Source organism: Crinia signifera, chromosome 4 (genome assembly GCF_055691185.1).
Source record: "Crinia signifera chromosome 4, ASM5569118v1, whole genome shotgun sequence".
Classification (NCBI taxonomy): domain Eukaryota; kingdom Metazoa; phylum Chordata; class Amphibia; order Anura; family Myobatrachidae; genus Crinia; species Crinia signifera.
The window spans coordinates 284303332-284324372 of NC_139220.1; the positions used below are offsets into that span (position 1 = coordinate 284303332).

At 41.7% G+C, this 21041-nt stretch overlaps 1 protein-coding gene across 2 annotated transcripts in view; it reads left to right on the forward strand.

The window, feature by feature from the left end:
- PIWIL2 (piwi like RNA-mediated gene silencing 2) overlaps positions 1-21041 on the forward strand; it is a 188391-nt gene that overhangs the window by 6931 nt on the left and 160419 nt on the right. For both annotated transcript variants that reach the window (XM_083184821.1, XM_083184820.1), the window contains exons 2-4: positions 3106-3280; positions 4677-4776; positions 11293-11431. In XM_083184821.1, coding sequence (XP_083040947.1) covers positions 3107-3280; positions 4677-4776; positions 11293-11431 — 413 coding nt within the window. In that variant the 5' untranslated portion in view covers position 3106. The remainder of the gene's footprint in view (positions 1-3105; positions 3281-4676; positions 4777-11292; positions 11432-21041) is intronic.

The window sequence follows — 21041 nt, forward strand, 5'->3', positions numbered from 1 at the left end:
CCTCCTCCGGCTGCCGTTGCTGGGGCAGGGGAAAGCGGCTTAGTGTGTAACACTGAGCTGTCCCCCCTTCCCCAGCGATGATAGCAATAATCACTGTCCATACACGCTGAACATAATCGCCCAGTGTGTATGGACCTTTACACAGAGATACATTGTATAAAGGGGGGCGGGGGTTGTTAAAAATCCACAGCTAGTAATGATGTATCCAGAATATTAAAGGAACATCTGGTGATCAGTAAATAATATGATGGATATTGTAGACCCAATAGATAGTGGCACATATACAAATTCTGATAGCAGATGAAAGTGCATTTACCACTGATGGCTACAAACTATGCAATTAATGACCATTGATGGTTTGCACCACCCAATGGTCATTCCTGTTGTTTCACTGAATGTGTAAATGAGTACCTGGAAACAGAGCTACAGTATGCTCTGTATCCTGGCACTTTGTAGAGGTAGATAGAAAAAAAAGGATTGTCGCGTGGTTCTGGGCAATTGATGGCATGACACCATCTTGCTCACCCCCATCGATTGCAAAAGTATTCAACAACAGACATAAACAACACCATTGGCTGGCTCTGGTTATTCGGATGGAAAATAGTCAGTAGATCAAGGTCAAAAGGTCGACAGTTAAATGGTCGGCAGATTGAAAAGATCAACACGCAAAATATTGACACCGTTTTTCATGATTCTTTGGGTTATGTACTACAAGGAGTTATGGGGCCTACACACACATAGCGATTTTTTAGCCATTTTCTAACTGGTCTGACGAGATCACTTAGTAAATGACCTTACATGCTGTGTGTGTAGGGGCCAGCGATAGCCGTGCCCGGTGCAGCACGTTCGCTGTTAGAATAATAAGCAGGAACCATAAATATCATCATCCCCAGTGTTCTCTCACCAGCCGACAGCTCACTCAGCACACAGCACTACTCATCGCTGTGTGTGCTGAGCAGCGCTGTGTGCTGAGCGATCGAACATATCTCAGATCGCTCAGCACACTCGCTATGTATGTAGGCCCCATTAGTCCATTTGCATGTTGTCCTAAATCCATTTTGACCTCATCAACCTGTGGAATACTGACCATCTGGTGTTGACCTTTTTGACTCTATATTTTGTCAGTCTTTTAATCCACAGATATTTCCATGCAACTAGATGTTTATTTTCTATTTTTATTTTATGGTGATTCTTCTTGCTTATAAAATTGTATTGCTTTTCAATGTACAAAGGTAAAACTATCTGTATGGTTTTTCAATTGTTCTTGGAGAGAATTAACTAAAATGACCAGCTTCTGATTACATGATTGCAATAGTTTCTATAATGGTAGTTTGGAGGGTAAATCCTACAATGTCAAATGTTGCTGGAAAATAAATTAAAAATTAAATATATTAAGCCATGACCTTTATGATCATAATGAGGCGTGACTACATACAGTGGGGCAACAAAGTATTTGGACAGCCACCGATTGTACAAGTTGACCCACTTAAAAAGATGAGAGGACTGTAATTTCCCTCGTAAGTACACTTCAATTCAGAATGTGGGAAAAATAAACAGGAAATCACATTAAACAATTTATTTGTGTATTCTTGCGAATAATAAATATTTCAACAATCAAGAAGTCAATAATTTGTACTATAACCTCGGTTGGCAATTACAAGGGGATGCAGTTCATATCCCGGCGTTCAAAATCCCAATGCCGCAATCCTGACCGCCGAAATCCCAACACTTTCTCCCTCCTTGGGTGTCCACGACACCCATAGAGGGAGAATAAATGAGTGTGCCGAGCGTAGGGAGGGACCGGGCCCGCTGCGTGGCGAGTGCAGCGAGCCCGCAAGGGGGGCGATCTATGTCCCCCCCCTTGTCGGGATTTTGAATGCCGGGATTTCATATCAATCCCATTACAAGAGCTCAAATGTTTCCTGTAGTTCTTGACCAGGTTTGCACACACTGTAGCAGGTATTTTGGCCCACTCTTCCATGCAGATCTTCTCTAGATCTGTCATGTTTTGGGGCCTTTGCCGGGCAACACTGACTTTCAACTCCCTCCACAGAATTTTGATTAGGTTGAGGTCTGGAGACTGGCTGCGCCACTCCAGGACCTTGAAATGCTTCATACGGAGCCACTCCGTAGTTTCCCCGGGAGGTGTGTTTGGGGTAATTTTCATGCTGGAAGACCCAGCCATGTTCCATCTTCAATGCTCTTACTGAGGGAAGGAGATTTTTTTTTTTTTTTGAGCCAACATGTGACAACAGGCGGTATTTCATGCCCTACCATCCACTAGGGTGTGAAGGGAGAATAGAAGGTGTGCCGAGTGTATTGGGACACTTTGATGGTGTCCATGTCGACAATTGGGACAAAAAAACATTGTTGACCCTAGCCATGTTGCTCTATTTCAGGTGTCGGCCTATGGCCTGTCAACCTTCAGTTGACCCTATGCATTTTGACCTAAATTGACGCATACCCAGATAGATTGTGGCTGGAAAGGCTATATAATATCTGGGTGCATCTTATATTTGAAGTGTATTTTTTTTTTTTAAAAGTACAACATAATTGATACATAGCTGCAGAATTATATTGGCATTACACTGTCCGTTCCGTCATAACGGATGTCACAACATGCACCCAATTGATCTGTCAGTCACTTCTAGCTCCTGATGTAAGGGCATGGGCGGTTGGCGGATCACCCGTACACACAGCACAATGCTCCCATATATCTTTAGATTTATTCCACAGCCGACGTGATAGGTCTGTACCAGTGTGTATCCCAGGTACACAGTTGCCGATCACTAAATGGAAAAAGAGTGCAATCAGTCGGTCGGTCAGTTAATATATCTGCCAGGGAGCCTCCACCATCACACCCACTCAGGAATGTTTGGGCAATGTAACTCGGCCACAACTTGAGTAGAGGAATTTCACTATATCTCTGCTCAATATTAAATTTATTTATGGTTTGCAATGGAATAGTCATTTACGGTAGCTTATCCTGTGTTGCAGAAATACAATAGCAAGAGAGGTAAAAGTTGTTTTTTATTTAGAAAATTTGGTTAATACGAGTTTTCCAGGTTTTTGCATTGACATGTGGTGTGTTTTTTTTTTTTAAAGAATGGATCCTTCCAGGCACTCTTTTAGGGGCTCTCCCTTTCGCATGCCTTTTGGAGTGAATCCTCCATCCCTAGAGGTAATGGAAGAGGGATCAATTGGGAGAGCGGTTCCACGATCACGAGGTCGTGCGCTGGAAGTAGCAGCTGCTACGCCCTCTGCTGTCCCAACACTTCAGGTAATGAGACAATATAAAACCGTTGGCATTGTTAGAAGTTCAAATGGCTCTCAGGGAAACGTTTATAAAGCGCTTGGGAATATGTGTACTCTACATAAATGTTAGTAAATAATACATTTCTACTTATGGTTTCATTGTGTAGGTTCAGTAATAAAGTCAATTCAGAGTTTTGTGTAGGGTTGAAGTTAAGATTTTCCTTATATTGCTGTTTATTTAGACCACGTAACAGTTGTATTGGTGACATAAACAGTAAATTGTGAAGATCACTTTTGTTAGACATTTATTTAAAAAAAATGTTTAGTTCTCTAGAAGGTGAGTTACCCACATTTCCTTCTCTTGTCAGACATTTTCCCACCATTTTGTAATTCATTGTGAAACCTGCAACAGTGACTTTGAAGCACGTTAACAAATCTGCAGTTTGCTTCTACCTGAATAGTGCAAGTGTGAATGTGCAACTACGGGGTAAATTTACTAAGATGGGAGTTCTATTGAAGGTGGGATGTGGCTATGGGCAACCAATGAGATTCTATCTATTCTCTTCAAGAAGGTGCTGAATAGAAAAGTAGACTGACCCCATCTTCATTAGAACTCCCATCTTAGTATCTCTACCCCTACATATCTGATTGGCTGGCTGCTTTTCCAAAAGTCACAATTAATTGCAATGTTAGTAAATGAGGCATGTACAAGCCTTTTGTTCCGCTCATAACTTCATACTGTATCTTAGTCATAGTTCTCTTTTTTTCAATTTGTATCTAAAAAAAAACTCAAGATGAGAAGGACAGAATAGGAAAATTATTTATTACATATCACACTTACAATCAAAACTGAAAAAAACTGCATTACCCACAATTCAGTTCACCATCAGCAATCCATGAAACTGGTTGCCCTTCCAGATTGTAGGATCCAGAGTCTCGGGATAGCCCTCCTTCACACAGGCAGCCTAAATGATGACAGCAGTGTTCCCCAATAACCGATCACCAGCTGGGAACACTGCTCTATGTGTCCTTTCTCTTCTCAGTTTTTTGTAAGATACAAATTTAAAAAATAGAAACATGAATGTGGACATCTGATACGAGGAGTTAAACGGTGGTTTTGAGCATTTTAAAGTGTAAGGACTTATTTTTTGTTTTACGCTGATGGGTAAAAACTACAGTTTTTTTCTAGCTGCATTTCATAATGGTTGTGTGCAATCTGAATTATCACTATTCCACCCAGGATAATCCTACACAGTGTGCCCAAGACAGCTGCCTCATCTGGTACCTTATGTGCGTCAAAGCATGCACGAGCGCCCTTGCCACAGCAACAATGAGCGCGGCTACGTTTGTGTTTGTACATAATATAGTTCATTACATTTATTAGTTATTTTCCATTATTTGACAAGTTCATTCTCTCTTAGAAACCTCCAGACACCAGTAATGTGATGCCTTCCCTGTTCCGTGGTCTAAGCCTTGAAACACCTACATATATGAGCCCTGGACGAGGACAGGCACCTTTTGGTAAGTCCTGTGTTAGCATTGATAGAATGATATGTTTCTCTCACTTACAATACAGTCTGTAATATTGTGGAAGCATTTAAACATTGGTCATATTTCTTTTAAATGTCTATGTTAATCTAGGGATATAGTGACAATGTTGGCACTGGAATGTTGACATGGTTCAACATGTCGACATCTTCAGAATATTGATATGTTCACAATGTCGACATCTGAATTGCCACCATATGAAATGTCAATAATTCAAAAGTCACAGTACACACACACACACACACACACACACACACACACACACACACACACACACACACACACACACACACACACACTCTCTCTTGTGCTCATACGTTTACATACCCTAGCAGAATTTGTGATTTTGAGAATGGTAACTCACAAACTTTTCTTTCACTCATGGTTAGTGGTTGGGTGACAACTGTGTTTACTCTTTTTAAATCATAATGACAACAGAAATGACCTAAATGACCCTGATCAAAAGTTTACATACCCTGGAGATTTTGGCCTGATAACATGCACACAAGTTGATGGGTTTGAATGACTACTAAAGGTAACCATCCTCACCTGTGATCTGCTTGCTTGTAATCAGTGTGTGTATAAAAGGTCAGTGAGTTCCTGGTCTCCTGAAAGACCCTTGCATCTTTCATCCAGTACTGCACTGACGTGTCTGGATTCTGAGTCATGGGGAAAGCAAAAGAATTGTCAAAGGATCTGCGGGAAAAAGGTAATTGAACTGTATAAAACAGAAATGGGATATAAAAAGATATCCAAGCAAATGAGAATGCCAATCAGCAGTGTCCAAACTCTTAAGAAGTTAAAAATGAGTGATTCTGTGGAAACCAAATCACGGTCAGGTAGACCAACAAAATTTTCAGCCACAAATAACTTCAGCTGAAATACAGGACTCTCTGAAAAAAAGTGGTGTGGTTGTTTCAAGATGCACAATGGCCTATGATGAAAGGCACACCATTCCTACTGTGAAACACGGACATGGATCGCTGATGTTTTGGGGATGTGTGAGCTACAAGGGCACTGGAAACTTAGTCAAAATTGATGGCAAGATGAATGCAGCATGTTATCAGAAAATACTGGAGGAAAATTTGCACTCATCAGCCCGGAAGCTGCGCATGGGACGTACTAGGACGTTCCAGCATGACATTGATCCAAAATACAAGGCCAAGTCGACCTGTCATTGGCTACAGCAGAATAAAGTGAATATTTTGAAGTGGCCATCCCAGTCTCCTGACCTCAATATCATTGAGCCGCTCTGGGGAGATCTCAAATGTGCAGTTCTTGCCAGACAGCCCAAGAATTTACAGGAACTGGAGGCCTTTTGCCAAGAAGAATGAGAAAATAAAGAGCCTCATCCACAACTAGGTAAAGAAAACAAATGGCGCTCTGCTCTATTTGTCCCAGAATTACTTATATCAATCTGTTTGGTAATCAGATTTTAGTTTTATACCAAGATACACTCAGAGGGAAAAGGGTTATAAGACACTTTGTCTAAAGTTTATCCCCCATGTGCACAGGGTTCAGGCAGCGTGAAAAGGAATAGCCAATTCCTAGTGTGAGAACAAAAGACAAAAAAGGGGGGTACACGCGCTAGAATCAATGTATATAGAATAAAATAGAAAATGTATTATATATATGTATTGCACTGGCCAGTGGCAATCAATTATTTAAAATAACAATTGGATATAGTAAAAATTATTAATAAGTACAAAACACATTAAGGGCTGCAAAATTTAAAAAACAGGGCAATCCTATACAGGCAGACTTATTTTGATAACTCCAGAGCAGTTCTTATTAGCTGATGTCTGGCCAGACAAAAATAAGAAAAAAAGAAAAAAAAATGTAAAATGCAAAAAGAAAAAACGGAGCAAAAGATGAAAAAAATAAGAAAAATAATAGTCAATTATAAGGTTATAGTCTATGGGTCCCAAGTTGCTGCTGTCCTACTGCTATATTTGAGGCAGTAATCGATTTAAAAATAAACCAGTACTTGCTTTTTAGATAATTGACAGGCGGATGAGGGATCCAGTTCTGGAGCTCCAGAAAGTGTAGAGGGGGTATTTTAAAAGCTGTATGACGCGTTTCTCCGCCTCCTGTGTAGGTATCAGCAGCTTCATCAGATATCTGATGAAGCCGCTGATACCTACACAGGAGGCGGAGAAACGCGTCATACAGCTTTTAAAATACCCCCTCTACACTTTCTGGAGCTCCAGAACTGGATCCCTCATCCGCCTGTCAATTATCTAAAAAGCAAGTACTGGTTTATTTTTAAATCGATTACTGCCTCAAATATAGCAGTAGGACAGCAGCAACTTGGGACCCATAGACTATAACCTTATAATTGACTATTATTTTTCTTATTTTTTTCATCTTTTGCTCCGTTTTTTCTTTTTGCATTTTTTAAATTTTTTTTTTCTTTTTTTCTTATTTTTGTCTGGCCAGACATCAGCTAATAAGAACTGCTCTGGAGTTATCAAAATAAGTCTGCCTGGATATGATTGCCCTGTTTTTTAAATTTTGCAGCCCTTAATGTGTTTTGTACTTATTAATAATTTTTACTATATCCAATTGTTATTTTAAATAATTGATTGCCACTGGCCAGTGCAATACATATATATAATACATTTTCTATTTTATTCTATATACATTGATTCTAGCGCGTGTACCCCCCTTTTTTGTCTCTTGTTCATCCACAACTACCACAAATTTGGTCATTGATGTTAAAGGGGTTAATACACTGTATTAAGAACTGGGGTATGTAAACTTTTGATCAGGGTCATTTGGGTAGTTTCTGTTGTCATCATGATTTAAAAAGAGTAAACACAGTTGTTTGACAAAAAATGGCTTCACCCAACCACTAACCATGAGTGAAAGAAAAGTTTGTGAGTTATCATTCGTATTCTCTGACAAATAGCCAGAAAAAGAGTCTGGACTAACACCAGGGTATAGTCTCTAACTATCCAGGTACTCTGGGATAAAAAAGCATTTATGTAGCTCGTTGCATGTGCGATCCAGCCATCTAATTGGAGAACTGGTAACCTTAATACCCCTTTCCCACTGCAGCTCTTAAATGGTAAATTGCCATTTTTTTTAGCCTTTTTAAACGAGTGCAGTGGGAAAGCTCCAGGTTGCTTTACCCGTTTATTTGTTAAACTGGTAAAAAGCAGTGTTTTACCTGTTTCAGAGCCTTTTTTTGCCAGTGGGAAGGCTCTTACATGGTATATAGTAATTATAATAAAGGTTAAGAACATGATCGGCTTCCTGCATGTGCTGACTGTACAGTGGGGCAAGAAATGTCTATTTATATGACAGCCCATGTTTACAATGGCTTTAAACGGGTTGCTTTGTGGTTTAAACGGGTACAATGTGAATGTGACAAAAACTGTATTTAAATGGCAATTTACCGTTTAAGAGCTGCAGTAGGAAAGGGTCTTTATGGCTCTTACCCGTTTTAAGACCCGTTTACAAATACCGGGTCATTACACTTTTAGGCAGTGGGAAAGCACCATTACAGATCAGTCTGCCATCATGGACTGTTACAATTCTTAACATACCATTTTTTGAATTTTCCATTTTACAGCTTTTGTATTTTTACACTTTTATTTTAGTTTTTTATTTATTTTTTTGTTTTCTTGTATCAGCCGGTACATGCCATTGCACCTAATCAATGTATTTTTATTGCTTTAATTAAATTTTTGTATATTGACCAAATTGATTAATATATAGGTTAATGAGTTTTTTGCCTGGCTTTTATTTTACATTTATCTGTTCCTAGTGCTATCTTAATCTTTTCTTCTTTTCTTGTATTGGGATTGGTAGTCCCGCCTAGCTAGCAGCTGGAACATTTTTTTACACAGGGTTGCTTTAGTGCTTACTATTTGTTGTTGTCAGTTCCTCTTCCCTCTCTGGGGTGTCGCTGTGGTGTTTATAGCACAGGTCTTGTTTGCATATCAGTGCTGATATACAGACCACACTGTGCTAAAAGTACTACAGAAGACAGCTACACTCCTGGGCAGGGTAGAGGAACTACATGGGTTTTCAAAGATGGGTGCTAGAATGAACACTATATAAAGCAAGTATTTAGGGCATTCACCAGATTGCAGAAAAAATATATTTATTTGTTTTTTAAATTAAGTAATTTTTATTGATTTTGCGATACCAAACAAAAAACTGTGCAGACAGCAGTGTACTAGTAGATCAAAAGGTGCATATACAGGAGATATGTAACAGCCAAAATATTGTATATAGATAAGCATAAAATAGCAACCATATTCACTCACATTCACAACATGTATGATATATACAGAATGAAGACCATCCTCTCAGGATTTAGGTGAACATATATTAAGTCGAGTACCCGGAGGCGCCATCTGGGTTCCCAGTAGCACAGCGATAACCGGATGGTATAAGTACATGGATATAACGCATAGCAATTCACTGAGCACCATTGATCTGCATCATAAGAGAATCATCTGATAGTAACACCACCGTCTAACTTAAATAGACTACCAACATTAATAAAGAAAAATAAACCCCAAAAAGGAAAAACCTCCCAAAGGACCCAAAGCAACCCTCCATATAACCCCCCACCCTGTACTACCCACCCCCAACTTAGGTGTACCTGGATCCCTACAACCTACTACCTCTAAACCCCCTCCTTACCCTACTACCTAATTTAACTCCCCCCCCCCCCCCCCCCCCCCCACAAATAAGGATATTAATTGAATAGCTGGCAGGGGCAAAGAAAATAGGACATCTAAATAGTATATACTGGACTGTATAAGTGAGGCTATACTGCCACTCACTAAGCTAGAGAACTTAGGAAACAATCAACGTATTTCTCAAAACAAATAGGATGGAAGAGCACGAATTACAATTTAGTGTACATTATTAATCTAGTCAGTCTTCAGAATCAGGAAAAGAAGCGGTTATGGGAGCAGGATTCTCGCCATCATCAAATGGGATATCAGGATAAGTTCCACAATGGTAATATGACCATATCCAGCCCAATGCAGAGCACAGTATACGAAAGTGAGGCAATCCTGAGCGGGTGTCGGCAAGCATGAAGTAGCAGGACAGGGATTTAGAGGAGCTTCCAATTATTAAACCAGGACCCTGTGGGATCACATCCCGGATCAACAGAGCAGCAACGGCTATAGAGCAAACAATGTCACAGCATGCAATCCAGCACTCTGCATCACTGGTTTCGTAAGGATAAATAGAGGAGTGACTGGAGCACTTAAAGGTCAAAGTCCAGAAACATAACCTAATTATCGATAGCAGATCAGGAGAATGTCCAGAATACATGGACAAAAGGTCCCATAATTGTGCAGTTGTCATTAGATATAAAGAAATCGATCCCAGATGAGCCACACCATTTGCAGAGCTCTTGGGTAGGATATACCACGGCATCTCAGAAACAAATATATTTCCTTGGGAGCACATATCCAGGGTATGTAGAGACATAGGAGCCGTGGGGGCTGCAGCAGCAGCAACACGGCAGTCAGGTATAAAGTCCTCGGACATCTCAACACAGTTCACACTGGTGCAGTAGGGAGAGAGAATATCACTCTGCATATCCGCAAGCCTGCCGACAAGCCTGTCTGCAGAGGCATTAACAGCCTGTAGGATCTGATATAGTGAGCCCTCCATATGTGTCTGTGATACACACACTCACTTGGCAGAAGGGACAGAGGTGCAGGAGTTTCAATAGAAGCTGGCGACGGTTAGCACGTCACCAGTTGTAAAGAATAGACCGGTAGTTGCAATTCACCCCACACAGTCTCCTCACAATGACATCCAGCAGACCGGGCCAAAGATACTGTTGTTTCTGAGACGCAGTTAAGAGCTGATAGTCCCAGGGATCGCAGCACAGTTCAGCAAAGTTTATGTAGAGCAACATGGCGCTGGCTCCCCCCGTGCGGACCGCTGCAGCGGGTCTCTGCCGAGACCGCTTCCTGCTCTCCCGCTACAAACTCCGGGAGATCACCAGCGCACCTCACCCCACTCACCAGAAATAGAGCGCCAAGCAGCAGGGCACCATATATGATACGGAGGCAAGGAATGGCCTGTGCACGTCTCTTCCGGTCATACAGCAGCAGCAAGATGGCGCTCGCACAGGCCTTCAGCTGACAGCAGCGCGGCAACTACCGCCGCAGGTTAGCAGGATATCACCCACAGAAGAATCACCACAAGTGTTCTCAGAAGGTTCCCCCACCTCTGTGCAAAGTTTATATAGGGCACGCGCTCTCAGGATGGCAATACAGGATTTAGTTGGAGGAGAGTGACGGAGTTTAGCTGCCTCTACTTGTCCGTTGTAGCCACCCCCCCCCCCCCCCTAAAAAAAATATATTTATTTGTATACATCATTTCAACAATGCCACTGCCGAAGTTTCGGTCCAAATATGGACCTTAATCATGGCGTTCACATCTCCTGCACCAAACAGCATCTGATGTTTGATTTGTTTAAGCTACTGTATCTCTTTCCTTTAGGCAGGGGACTCCTCAGCTCTTCAGCCCAAGGGAACAACTTTGCTCCCCAGTTCCCAGGTTCTTCTGTCCGTCTCCCCTTCAAACCACCTGATGTTATGACATTAGGGGATGCTGGTACAGAGTCACTCGGGAGAGCCAGGTGAGTAAGGAGAATGATATCTTTGCTGGGAAGCTTTTCAGTCTTCCTATCTGTATGTCTTCCTGCAGTGTAAATATGTATCTGACTTTTCTAACGGAGTGTACACATGGTTCAATTTTGACTAGATAGTCAAATCTGGATAGTAAGTTAGCCAAAATCACACAGTGTTAAGCCTGCATGCCATACTGGTGTGTGGCCTTGCTTAAGCTGTTTACACAGCTCCAGATTTATTTGTCCAATCTGTCTGGTGGGAAGAAAAATCTGGTAATGTATGGGAGCAAAGGACAATCAACCATTCGCTTCCAAATGCTGGAAATTGGACAAAAATGATTGTTCGTATTAGTTTGTTAACTAAAATGACTTAAACTAATTTATCTGAATGACCAGTATTGCATTGCAAAATAGACTGGAGGCAAGACAATTTTGACTATGTCTATGTCATACAGTGTATTTGGCCATAGGCCAAATAGCAAGTAAAGATAGACAAAATTGTAAGTGAAGATAGTTAAAATTGTATAGTCAAAATAGCAACGGTATGACATGCAGGCTTAACACTGCGATTTTGACTAACTTACTATCTACTCCAAATCGTAAGTTAGAATCGCACAGTGTGTACACATCTTTAGGAATCAATTATTTTTATACTTTTTAAAATGATTTACATTTTCTTGACTTTTCCTTCTTTAGTTCCCAGTGCATACATATAATTATTGGACTTAAACTGCTGTGTTTATTAGTCTGCGGCATTTCAGGCTATGCGTTCGTCTTCAAGACACACAGAAGGTGTCCTGAAGATGGGCGTACAGCCTGAAACGCCGTAGACTAATAAACACAGCAGTTTTATTTACTGAAAGAGTCCCGGAGTGACACTCATTCCAGCCAGTCTACATACAGCAGGATTTATTTCTGCATGAGGAGGCACCCGGGCCAGTACCTGCATATAGAGGAGTGCAGGGCATACCCCAAGCAAGCTAATTATTGAACTTTTATATCTGGAAAAGCTGCATTCATACAAGAAAATGTTTTACAGTTAGAGTATATTATAATGCATATTAACCGCTGGCTTTCTTTTAAATGTGGTTTCTATGAGTGTTTAGTCCACATGAATGGGGGAGGTATTGGCATTATACCTCCCCCTGTGGCATTGCCCCTACCCTTTACTATTTTGCGAGCACAGCGAATCATGGGTCAGGGTGACTGACCACCATTCTTTCTATGCATCTGATCAGCTTAGTAGTACTTGGAGGAACTGAAGTTCCCCTTCTATGCACTTTTGTTGGGGGGCAAGATCAGCCGTAATGGTGACAGAAGAGAGACTAGTTGAATCATACACCGCTTGTTCTATGCGTGTTAGGGACCATCCAGCACCAGGAACCATAGAAGTACAATACAGAAAGTATGCAAACACTCCCCTGTATACCAGTGGTGGGCTCAGTGGTGAGCTTATTTGGTCCCCCTCCTCTACCCCAACCTAATAATTTAATTTCTGGTCTGGGCAGCAATGAGACCCTTAGTCCTCAGGGGCCCTAATGCAATGCACCTGCTGCACCAATAGTAGTTCCGCATCTGCTCTATTCTTGGAGCAGGGCCTTCTTTCATCCTGTTCTCAGATCCCTCTTGCATTTCAATTACAACTATCTACTATGTACCCGCATCTCTTCTCACTTGTGTTCATTCATTTATTACCCCTTATAAATAAAAAGTAATAATATTCTCATTCCTCTGACACACAAAAAGACATTAAAGAGAAGGATTATGCACCCCTCATTCATTCTGGGGTGATTATTTTTCCCTTTTACTCAGCTGACTAAATTGTTATACCATTTACTCATTGATGCCGTGAAAAGGAAGTGTGCTTCCCTTTTTGTCCACTAAGGGGGAACAGGAGAATCCTTACAGTAGGTATAGGATTGGCTGGCAGGCACCAAAAGAGTTCATTCAAAACTCCCGCAGTGCCTGGCCTTCCAGGATGTCCAAGGCCCATGCTCTAAAGAGCCGGTGTTTTAAATGCAGAAAAGGGAATCCATGCAATTTCCTTAATCTGCTCCATTAGAGGACATGTTAGAACAAGCTTGGGCTAAACCTGATAAACCGTTTAATCTGCCCAAATGCTTTGTTTCTTTTTATCCGCTTCCTCCCAAAGAGCAGTCTAAATGGGAAACCACTCTACCAGTAGACAAACATGTGGTTTGTCTGGTACGCTCTTTAGTGTTACTTTCCACTCACTCTTTTTCCTGTTTGCATCTATGTTTCCAGTAGTTTGAGGTGATACTACTTTGTGAGTGGAATTATAGCTGCACTTTGATCTAATTGCGCACCTATTTGGTTAATTCTTTTGTCTAACGCTCTTTAGTGTTGCCTATTCCAGATACGTATTTCCTGAAGGACCCCATGGATAGGAAGCTGGAAACATTTTTCAAATCTGCATACTCTCATGTAGGTACTATTGCTGGCCCGGCACTGATGTCAGCATAGGTTACTTAGGTCATTGTCCTCCTGACTTGAGCAGCTTCAGCACTCTTTTCCGCCACTAATATGAAAGAATTGTTACTTTTAGTTAACAATATGCAAAAAGCCAGTACCTACAGTATCTGGGAGAAGCTGCCATGGATACAGCAGTCCTTGCTTTTATAGCCATAGCTCCTACTATTGCAGCCAGATGCACCTTCTGGCTGCAGTTTTTGAGGGTGGATGCCACTTTAAAGAAAGCATTAGAAGCCCTTTCGTATGCAGGGGGATATGCTTTTTGTCAAGGGAGTAGATACAATTGTTATTTCCTTGGCTACCTCCAAAACCACCTTTCTTCCACAGCTTCTACTACCTAGGGCAAAGTCATCCTTTTGTCCTCAGGGCAAAGCCAAAGGCCAATCCTTATCAAGGTTCCAGGCCCCTACCAAGCGAAGCAAACCCCATACTAAACAGCCCTGGGCTACTAGGCATCTGCCTACAAAGCAAGCCGATAAGCCTACAGCATGAAGGTTCGGGCCCCCTTCTGGGGGACCCCAGAGTGGAGGGTCGCCTTCTGTCGTTTGTGCTTCAGTGGACAGAGACATCTACAGATGCCTGGGTTAGAGCAGTTGTCTCGGACGGCTATGCCCTTAATCTGCCATGTCACAAAAGGGGGCGTGCCCGGGCCGGCGCGTCACTAAAGGCAGCATGCCCGGGCCGCCGCGTCACTAAAGGGGGCATGCCCGGGCCGCCGCATCACTGAAGTGGGCTTGCCCGGCTGTGACTACTTCCCTGAGCTGTTGGGAAAGCGCCGGGCACCGCCATCTTCGGCGGCGCTGGGCTTCACCAGTGCACTCCGGCGGGGCAGACAGCAGGCTGAAACAGCCTAGCGGGAACACTACATGTCCCAATCAGATCTTTCTTCAGGTTTGCCTTCGGGGACCAATATCAGTTCTGGGCATTACCATTCGGTCTGGCCATAGCTCTGCAGGTCTTCATCAAGATCATGGCGGTGGTGGCAGCATATCTATGGCGCAAAGGTGTGAATATTTGGTACTCTTTACTTAGAAGGGCGCCCACGATTTTGATCGTGGGCATCGTTAGTAAAAAATCTCGGGCATCTCGGGCATTGAATGCACTAAAAAATCGGGTGCGATCAACCGACGAGATGCCCGAGATTTCCCATAGGGAACAATGTTAAATGTCTCAATTGACCCAATTTTCCTGTTCAATGCCTCAATTGACCCGATTTTTCCATAGGAAACAATGTTAAATGGGGCACACAGGCCAAATAGGCACCCTGAAGTGTATAATGGCCACCCGAATTGTTAAAGCCACCCCACGATCAACGTCAACCCGATGCGTGGCGAGCGCAGCGAGCCCGCGAGGGGCGGCGGTACGCGTCCTACGACCTTTTCATACCCCCACTATCCACGTCGGCGTGGAGTTGAGAATAGAAAGTGTGGCGAGCGCAGCGAGCCACCGAGCCCGAAGCGTGGCGAGTGCACGCGGACAGCTGTGAAGCCCGCGAGGGGACGCGGATACCTGTGAAGGTATCCGCGTCCCCTCGCGGGGCTCGCTGTGCTCGCCACGCTTCGGGCTCGGTGGCTCGCTGCGCTCGCCACACTTTCTATTCTCAACTCCACGCCAACGTGGATAGTGGGGGTATGAAAAGGTCGTAGGACGCGTACCGCCGCCCCTCGCGGGCTCGCTGCGCTCGCCACGCTTCGGGTTGACGTTGATCGTGGGGTGGCGTTAACAATTCGGGTGGCCATTATTCACTTCAGGGTGCCTATTTGGCCTCTGTGGCCCATTTAACATTGTTTCCTATGGAAAAATTGGGTCAATTGAGGCATTGAACAGGAAAATCGGGTCAATTGAGACATTTAACATTGTTCCCTATGGGAAATCTCGGGCATCTCGTCTGTCGCATCGCACCTGATTTTTTAGTGCATTCAATGCCCGAGATGGCCGAGATGGGCGCCCTTCTAAGTAAAGAGTACCGAATATTTTACCATATGTAGACAATCTTTTGCTTCTAGGTCAGTCTCAGGAAGAGCTTTGAGGAAATGCATCATCTGGGAGCTGTCCTCAACTCCAGGGCTCAATGAGTTTTTTTGCATGGGGACAAACTAACTCTGCTCCAGTCCAAAATTCAACCACTTCTTCTGCAGTGCAGGGTGTCCATTCACTCCTGCATGAAAGTTTTGGGGTACATGGTGGCAGTATTCGACATGGTCGAATTTGCCCAATTTCAATACCATCCTCTTCAATGGGAGAATCTCCGAAGGTGGGATGTTTCTCCACTCAGACTTAAGACAAAGACATTCATTCTGCCAACAGAAGTGTGCCTTTCCCTGACTTCGTGGCTCCTATGATTGAGAAAAAGGTCTCCCCTATTGGATCCAGGAGTGGGCCTTGCTCACCACCGATGCCAGCCTTTGGCGGTTGGTTGTGCTGGTAGGCCTTCCAAGGCTGTTGGTCCTCTCAAGAACAAGAACAATTTACCACTAAAATGGAAAAAATCAGGCGCAATTGGTTAAATGGTTGGTATTGTCTGTATATATAGGTCCACAGCTTAAACGGCTGCTCCCAAACACCTAGAAGGACTAAAGTGCCTTTCTAGAATCAAATGGACAAAAAATTAAATAAAATAAAAGAGAGCGCGCACTGTGTTGATCTATTTGAATTTTACTCAATTAAAAATAAATTTATACAATACATTTCAATAAAAATATACACAATATTTATAAATTACATATCCAGATACACAGTATAAAATTTACTTAATGGGCATCCGACTTATGTCCTTAGACCTTATTTATAATGGTGCCTCTGTTGGAGCAATTAGATCCTTATAGAAAATCAATATTGACTCCCTTTGTACGATTGGTGCTAAATAGACAATGGTCTTAGTTCACATATAATATTATTATTGTTACCACTTGCTGTCCTCGTCTGCGTGCAATGTTAATTAGGTTCCTCACATCTGTCCGCTTCAACCGGTGTTGCTCCGTTGTTGGTGAGCCGGTACCGGGAGCAGACTCTGTGATCCGGGCGTCCGCTACAACCAGCGTGACCCCGAGATGGAAAGGGCTGGGAGCTGACAAGCCGCGAAATTGGCTGCTGACGACCAGCGTGGCCCCAAGATGGAAAGGGCTGGCGCTGGGAGATGACAAGCCGCAGGGAGTAGATGGTAGCCCGGGCGTCCAGATGGGCGGACGTACTTGGAGTAGCACCAGAACCGAGGGCGCGGGATACGTTGGTAAGAAGAGGCAAATAGCAAAGTCCAATGACGGGAGTATTGGAAGGTGTATATAGAAGCACTCAGAGGCGGTCAGGTATCTCTGGAAAAGTCGGATGCAGTAAGTCCTTGACGCGTTTCTCCGTCTGCAAATACTGACGGTTTCATCAGAAGGTAGTTTGTTGGTTACCTGCCCAGGTATAAAAAGGTAGCTTGTCCAATCAGCGTGTAGCAGCAATTAAGCCGCACCTGTAGCTTCATTATGGGTCAGGTGATCGGAGTGTATATGTCTGCAATTAAGCTGTGCGGCCTCCAAAATACTTTAGACATCAATTCAGAACTTTATCTACACATTTAAAAGACTATATATACAACAAGATAACAATAATTTTCATCATTAAATTCTCAAGGCATCAACAAACGTTTATGGAGAATATTAGACCAAGTATAAATAGATCTATTGGCACTTCATTCTAATGTGGAGCAGGCGTAGCTCCGTGGTAAAGCTTCCGACTGTGACCAGTTATCACAGTGGGAAACCAGTTCGAGTCCCATCCTGTCTCTAACATCACAAAAATATTTTTATTTTTATAAATATTTATTATAATTCCTATTATTCATGAATTATCTATCAGAGCCGAAACCTCCATATAACATTAGTTTAGTGGTCTCAATTTAAAATATATATAACCACATAGTAAACTTTGAAAATTAGCAGATTAACAAAATGATAAAAAAAAAAAAACATTATAAAAAAACAATAAAAAAATTTATTATCAATACTGAGTACATTATGACAAATAAATAAATAAATAAAATATATATATATATATATATATATAAATAAATATAAAAATATCTAAATAAAAATGTATAAATAATAATAAACCGGGTATTTTCCATATATTCTTTTATGTAATACGAAGAGACAGTCTGTATTTCAATATTCATGGGTTCATTAGGATAAAACGTGAAATTGGGTGAGGAGGACATAATTATAGCTAATTATTTCTAGGGTCCACATCTGATGTATTTTCTGATAGTCGATCATATGTTCAATTAGTACAGCCATACACTGTCGGAAGAGACAAATGTATGTTTTAAATCTACACAGTTATACATCTACAAAGGTGAAACATAAGACATATCTAAATGTCTACAATTAACATAAGGCAAGGAGGGCAGAGGATGTTATGAGAGAGAATTTTTACATTTGCAAATTCTAAACAATTGAGGAGTGTTCATTGGAATTTGATTAAAGGCAATCAGAGTCAGAGGGGAGAGCACCAAATGATCTTTCGGAACTTACTTTTGTCCCAAAGTGTCAGATGGTCAGAGGTACAGGGAAGAGAAGAGTAGAGGAATTGTCAGTGCACCAAGCTTCAATTGGTCAGATATTATTCAGCTCTATGTTATCATTAAGACCTACTAGGAATAAGGTACCCAGTGAAAAGATCCAGTAAGCTTTCCGGGCACATAATCTTTCATAGCGATCACCTCCTCTTGAGGTCTGTTCTATGTGTTCTATACCTTGTATTTTCAATACTCGATGATCACCATTGTGTTTATTTTTTATATGTTTGGAAAGTGAATGTTTCAGAAATCCTTTCATCACATTCCTTCTGTGTTCAAGGAATCTAGTGTTCATTGTACGTATAGTGCGGCCCACATATTGGGAGCCGCAAATACATGTTATTAGGTAGATCACATAAGATGTTTGACAATCAATGTGACTTTTGATGGAAAAGGTGGAACCTGAATGATTTGACTGGAAGGAAGTGGAGGGTTCTTTTATGTGTTCGCATGTCATGCATTTTTTCTTTTACATTTAAAGCAACCCTTCGCTACATCTTTGTTTATTACATCGTTCTTTCTATTGTCTCTGAAATGGCTTGGTGACAAGATGTCTTTTAGAGTGTTATTCTTTTTAAAGACTATTTTTGGCTCATCATCCAGGTATGGGGCCAATAAGTTATCACACTTTAATATCCTATGATTTTTCTTAATGATTTCTCTCAGTTGGTCTGAATGTGTATTAAACTTAGTTATGAATATAGGTTTATCTGAAAAAGCAGTTTTAGGGGTTACTTTAGTTTTCAAAAGATTAGATCTCTCTATGTTCATGGTTTCCCTTCTGGCTTTCTCCAAAAGCCATTCTGGGTAACCCTGTTCTATGAATGTTTCTGTCATTTCTTTCGATTGGTGTTCAAACTGTATTACATCCGAACAATTTCTCTTTAATCTGCAATACTGATTTTTGGGAATATTATGTATCCATGGTTTATAATGGCAACTATGATAATTTAAATAGCCCCCATTATCGACTTCTTTTTTATAGGTTGAGGTCTTGATTTTATTGTTTTCTATGGAGATAGCTATATCCAAGAAGTTTATATGATATTTATCGATGGTGGAAGTGAATTTCAAACCAAAAGTGTTAGTGTTGAGTGAATTTAAAAAGGCTAGTGCTAAAGTAGTGTCCCCTTGCCAAATAAAAAATAAATCATCAATATATCTGCCATAGCACACCAGGTTCGCCCTGTATGGACTTTGCCACACATGTTGTTCCTCAAATTGTCCCATATACAAATTTGCAAAGCTGGGGGCAAACCTGGTGCCCATGGCAGTCCCAAGTGACTGTAAATAAAAAACACTGTTGAACGTGAAATAATTATGCGTGAGAATAAAGTGAACTGATTGCAAGATGAATGTTTTTCTTTCATCACTAAGACTTCCATCAGTATCGAAATAGTGTTGTAAGGCTAAGATGCCTTTTTTGTGCAGAATATTAGAGTATAAAGACTCAACATCGCATGTCATTAGTACATAGTCAGGTTGCCATTCGATGTCCATTATAAGCTTCAAAAACTGAGTGGTGTCTTTAATATGTGATGGAAGTGAAAAAACTAAATCTTGTAAATGTGAATCAAGTTGAAGCGGACAGATGTGAGGAACCTAATTAACATCGCACGCAGACGAGGACAGCAAGTGGTAACAATAATAATATTATATGTGAACTAAGACCATTGTCTATTTAGCACCAATCGTACCAAGGGAGTCAATATTGATTTTCTATAAGGATCTAATTGCTCCAACAGAGGCACCATTATAAATCAGGTCTAAGGACATAAGTCGGATGCCCATTAAGTAAATTTTATACTGTGTATCTGCATATGTATTTTATAAATATTGTGTATATTTTTATTGAAATGTATTGTATAAATTTATTATTAATTGAGTAAAATTCAAATAGATCAACACAGTGCGCGCTCTCTTTTATTTTATTTTATTTTTTTGGTCCTCTCAAGAGACTGTACTTCAATGTCTTGGAGATGAGGGTGATTTGCAAAGCACATCTCAAACCTGATTTCTTCTTCTGGTTTGGGCCGTAAATATACAATCCGAAAATGCAACTGTGGCCGCGTATCTCAACCAGCAGGGGCGCAACCACAGTTCCGGGGCAATGAAGGAGGTTACTCGGATATTTCTTTAGGTGGAAAAACATCTTCCAGCCTTGCAAGTGGTCTTTATACCCAGGGGGCTGATTTGGGAGGATATGCACTCTGTAGAGTGGGCACTCCACCCAGACATCTTTCAGATGTTGTTTCGTTGGTGGGGCCTGCCTGACATAGACCTTCTGGCGTTGCGACCCAACTGCCAGTTAGCCAGATATGGTGCTCGAGCTCAAGACCCAGGGGCATTCCTAGCGGATGCTCTAACAGCTCCATGGACCTTCCCACTGGTGTATGTCTACCCTCCATTTTCCCTGATCCTTTGGGTACTTCGGAAGTTCAAACAAGAAGAGGGCTGGATGATCCTGATGGCTCCAGATTGGCCCCCCCAATCTGTTGTATGTCGCTCTTCGGGCTCTATCAGTTGATGCTCCATGGCGTATTTCTCTCTGTCTAGACCGTCTGT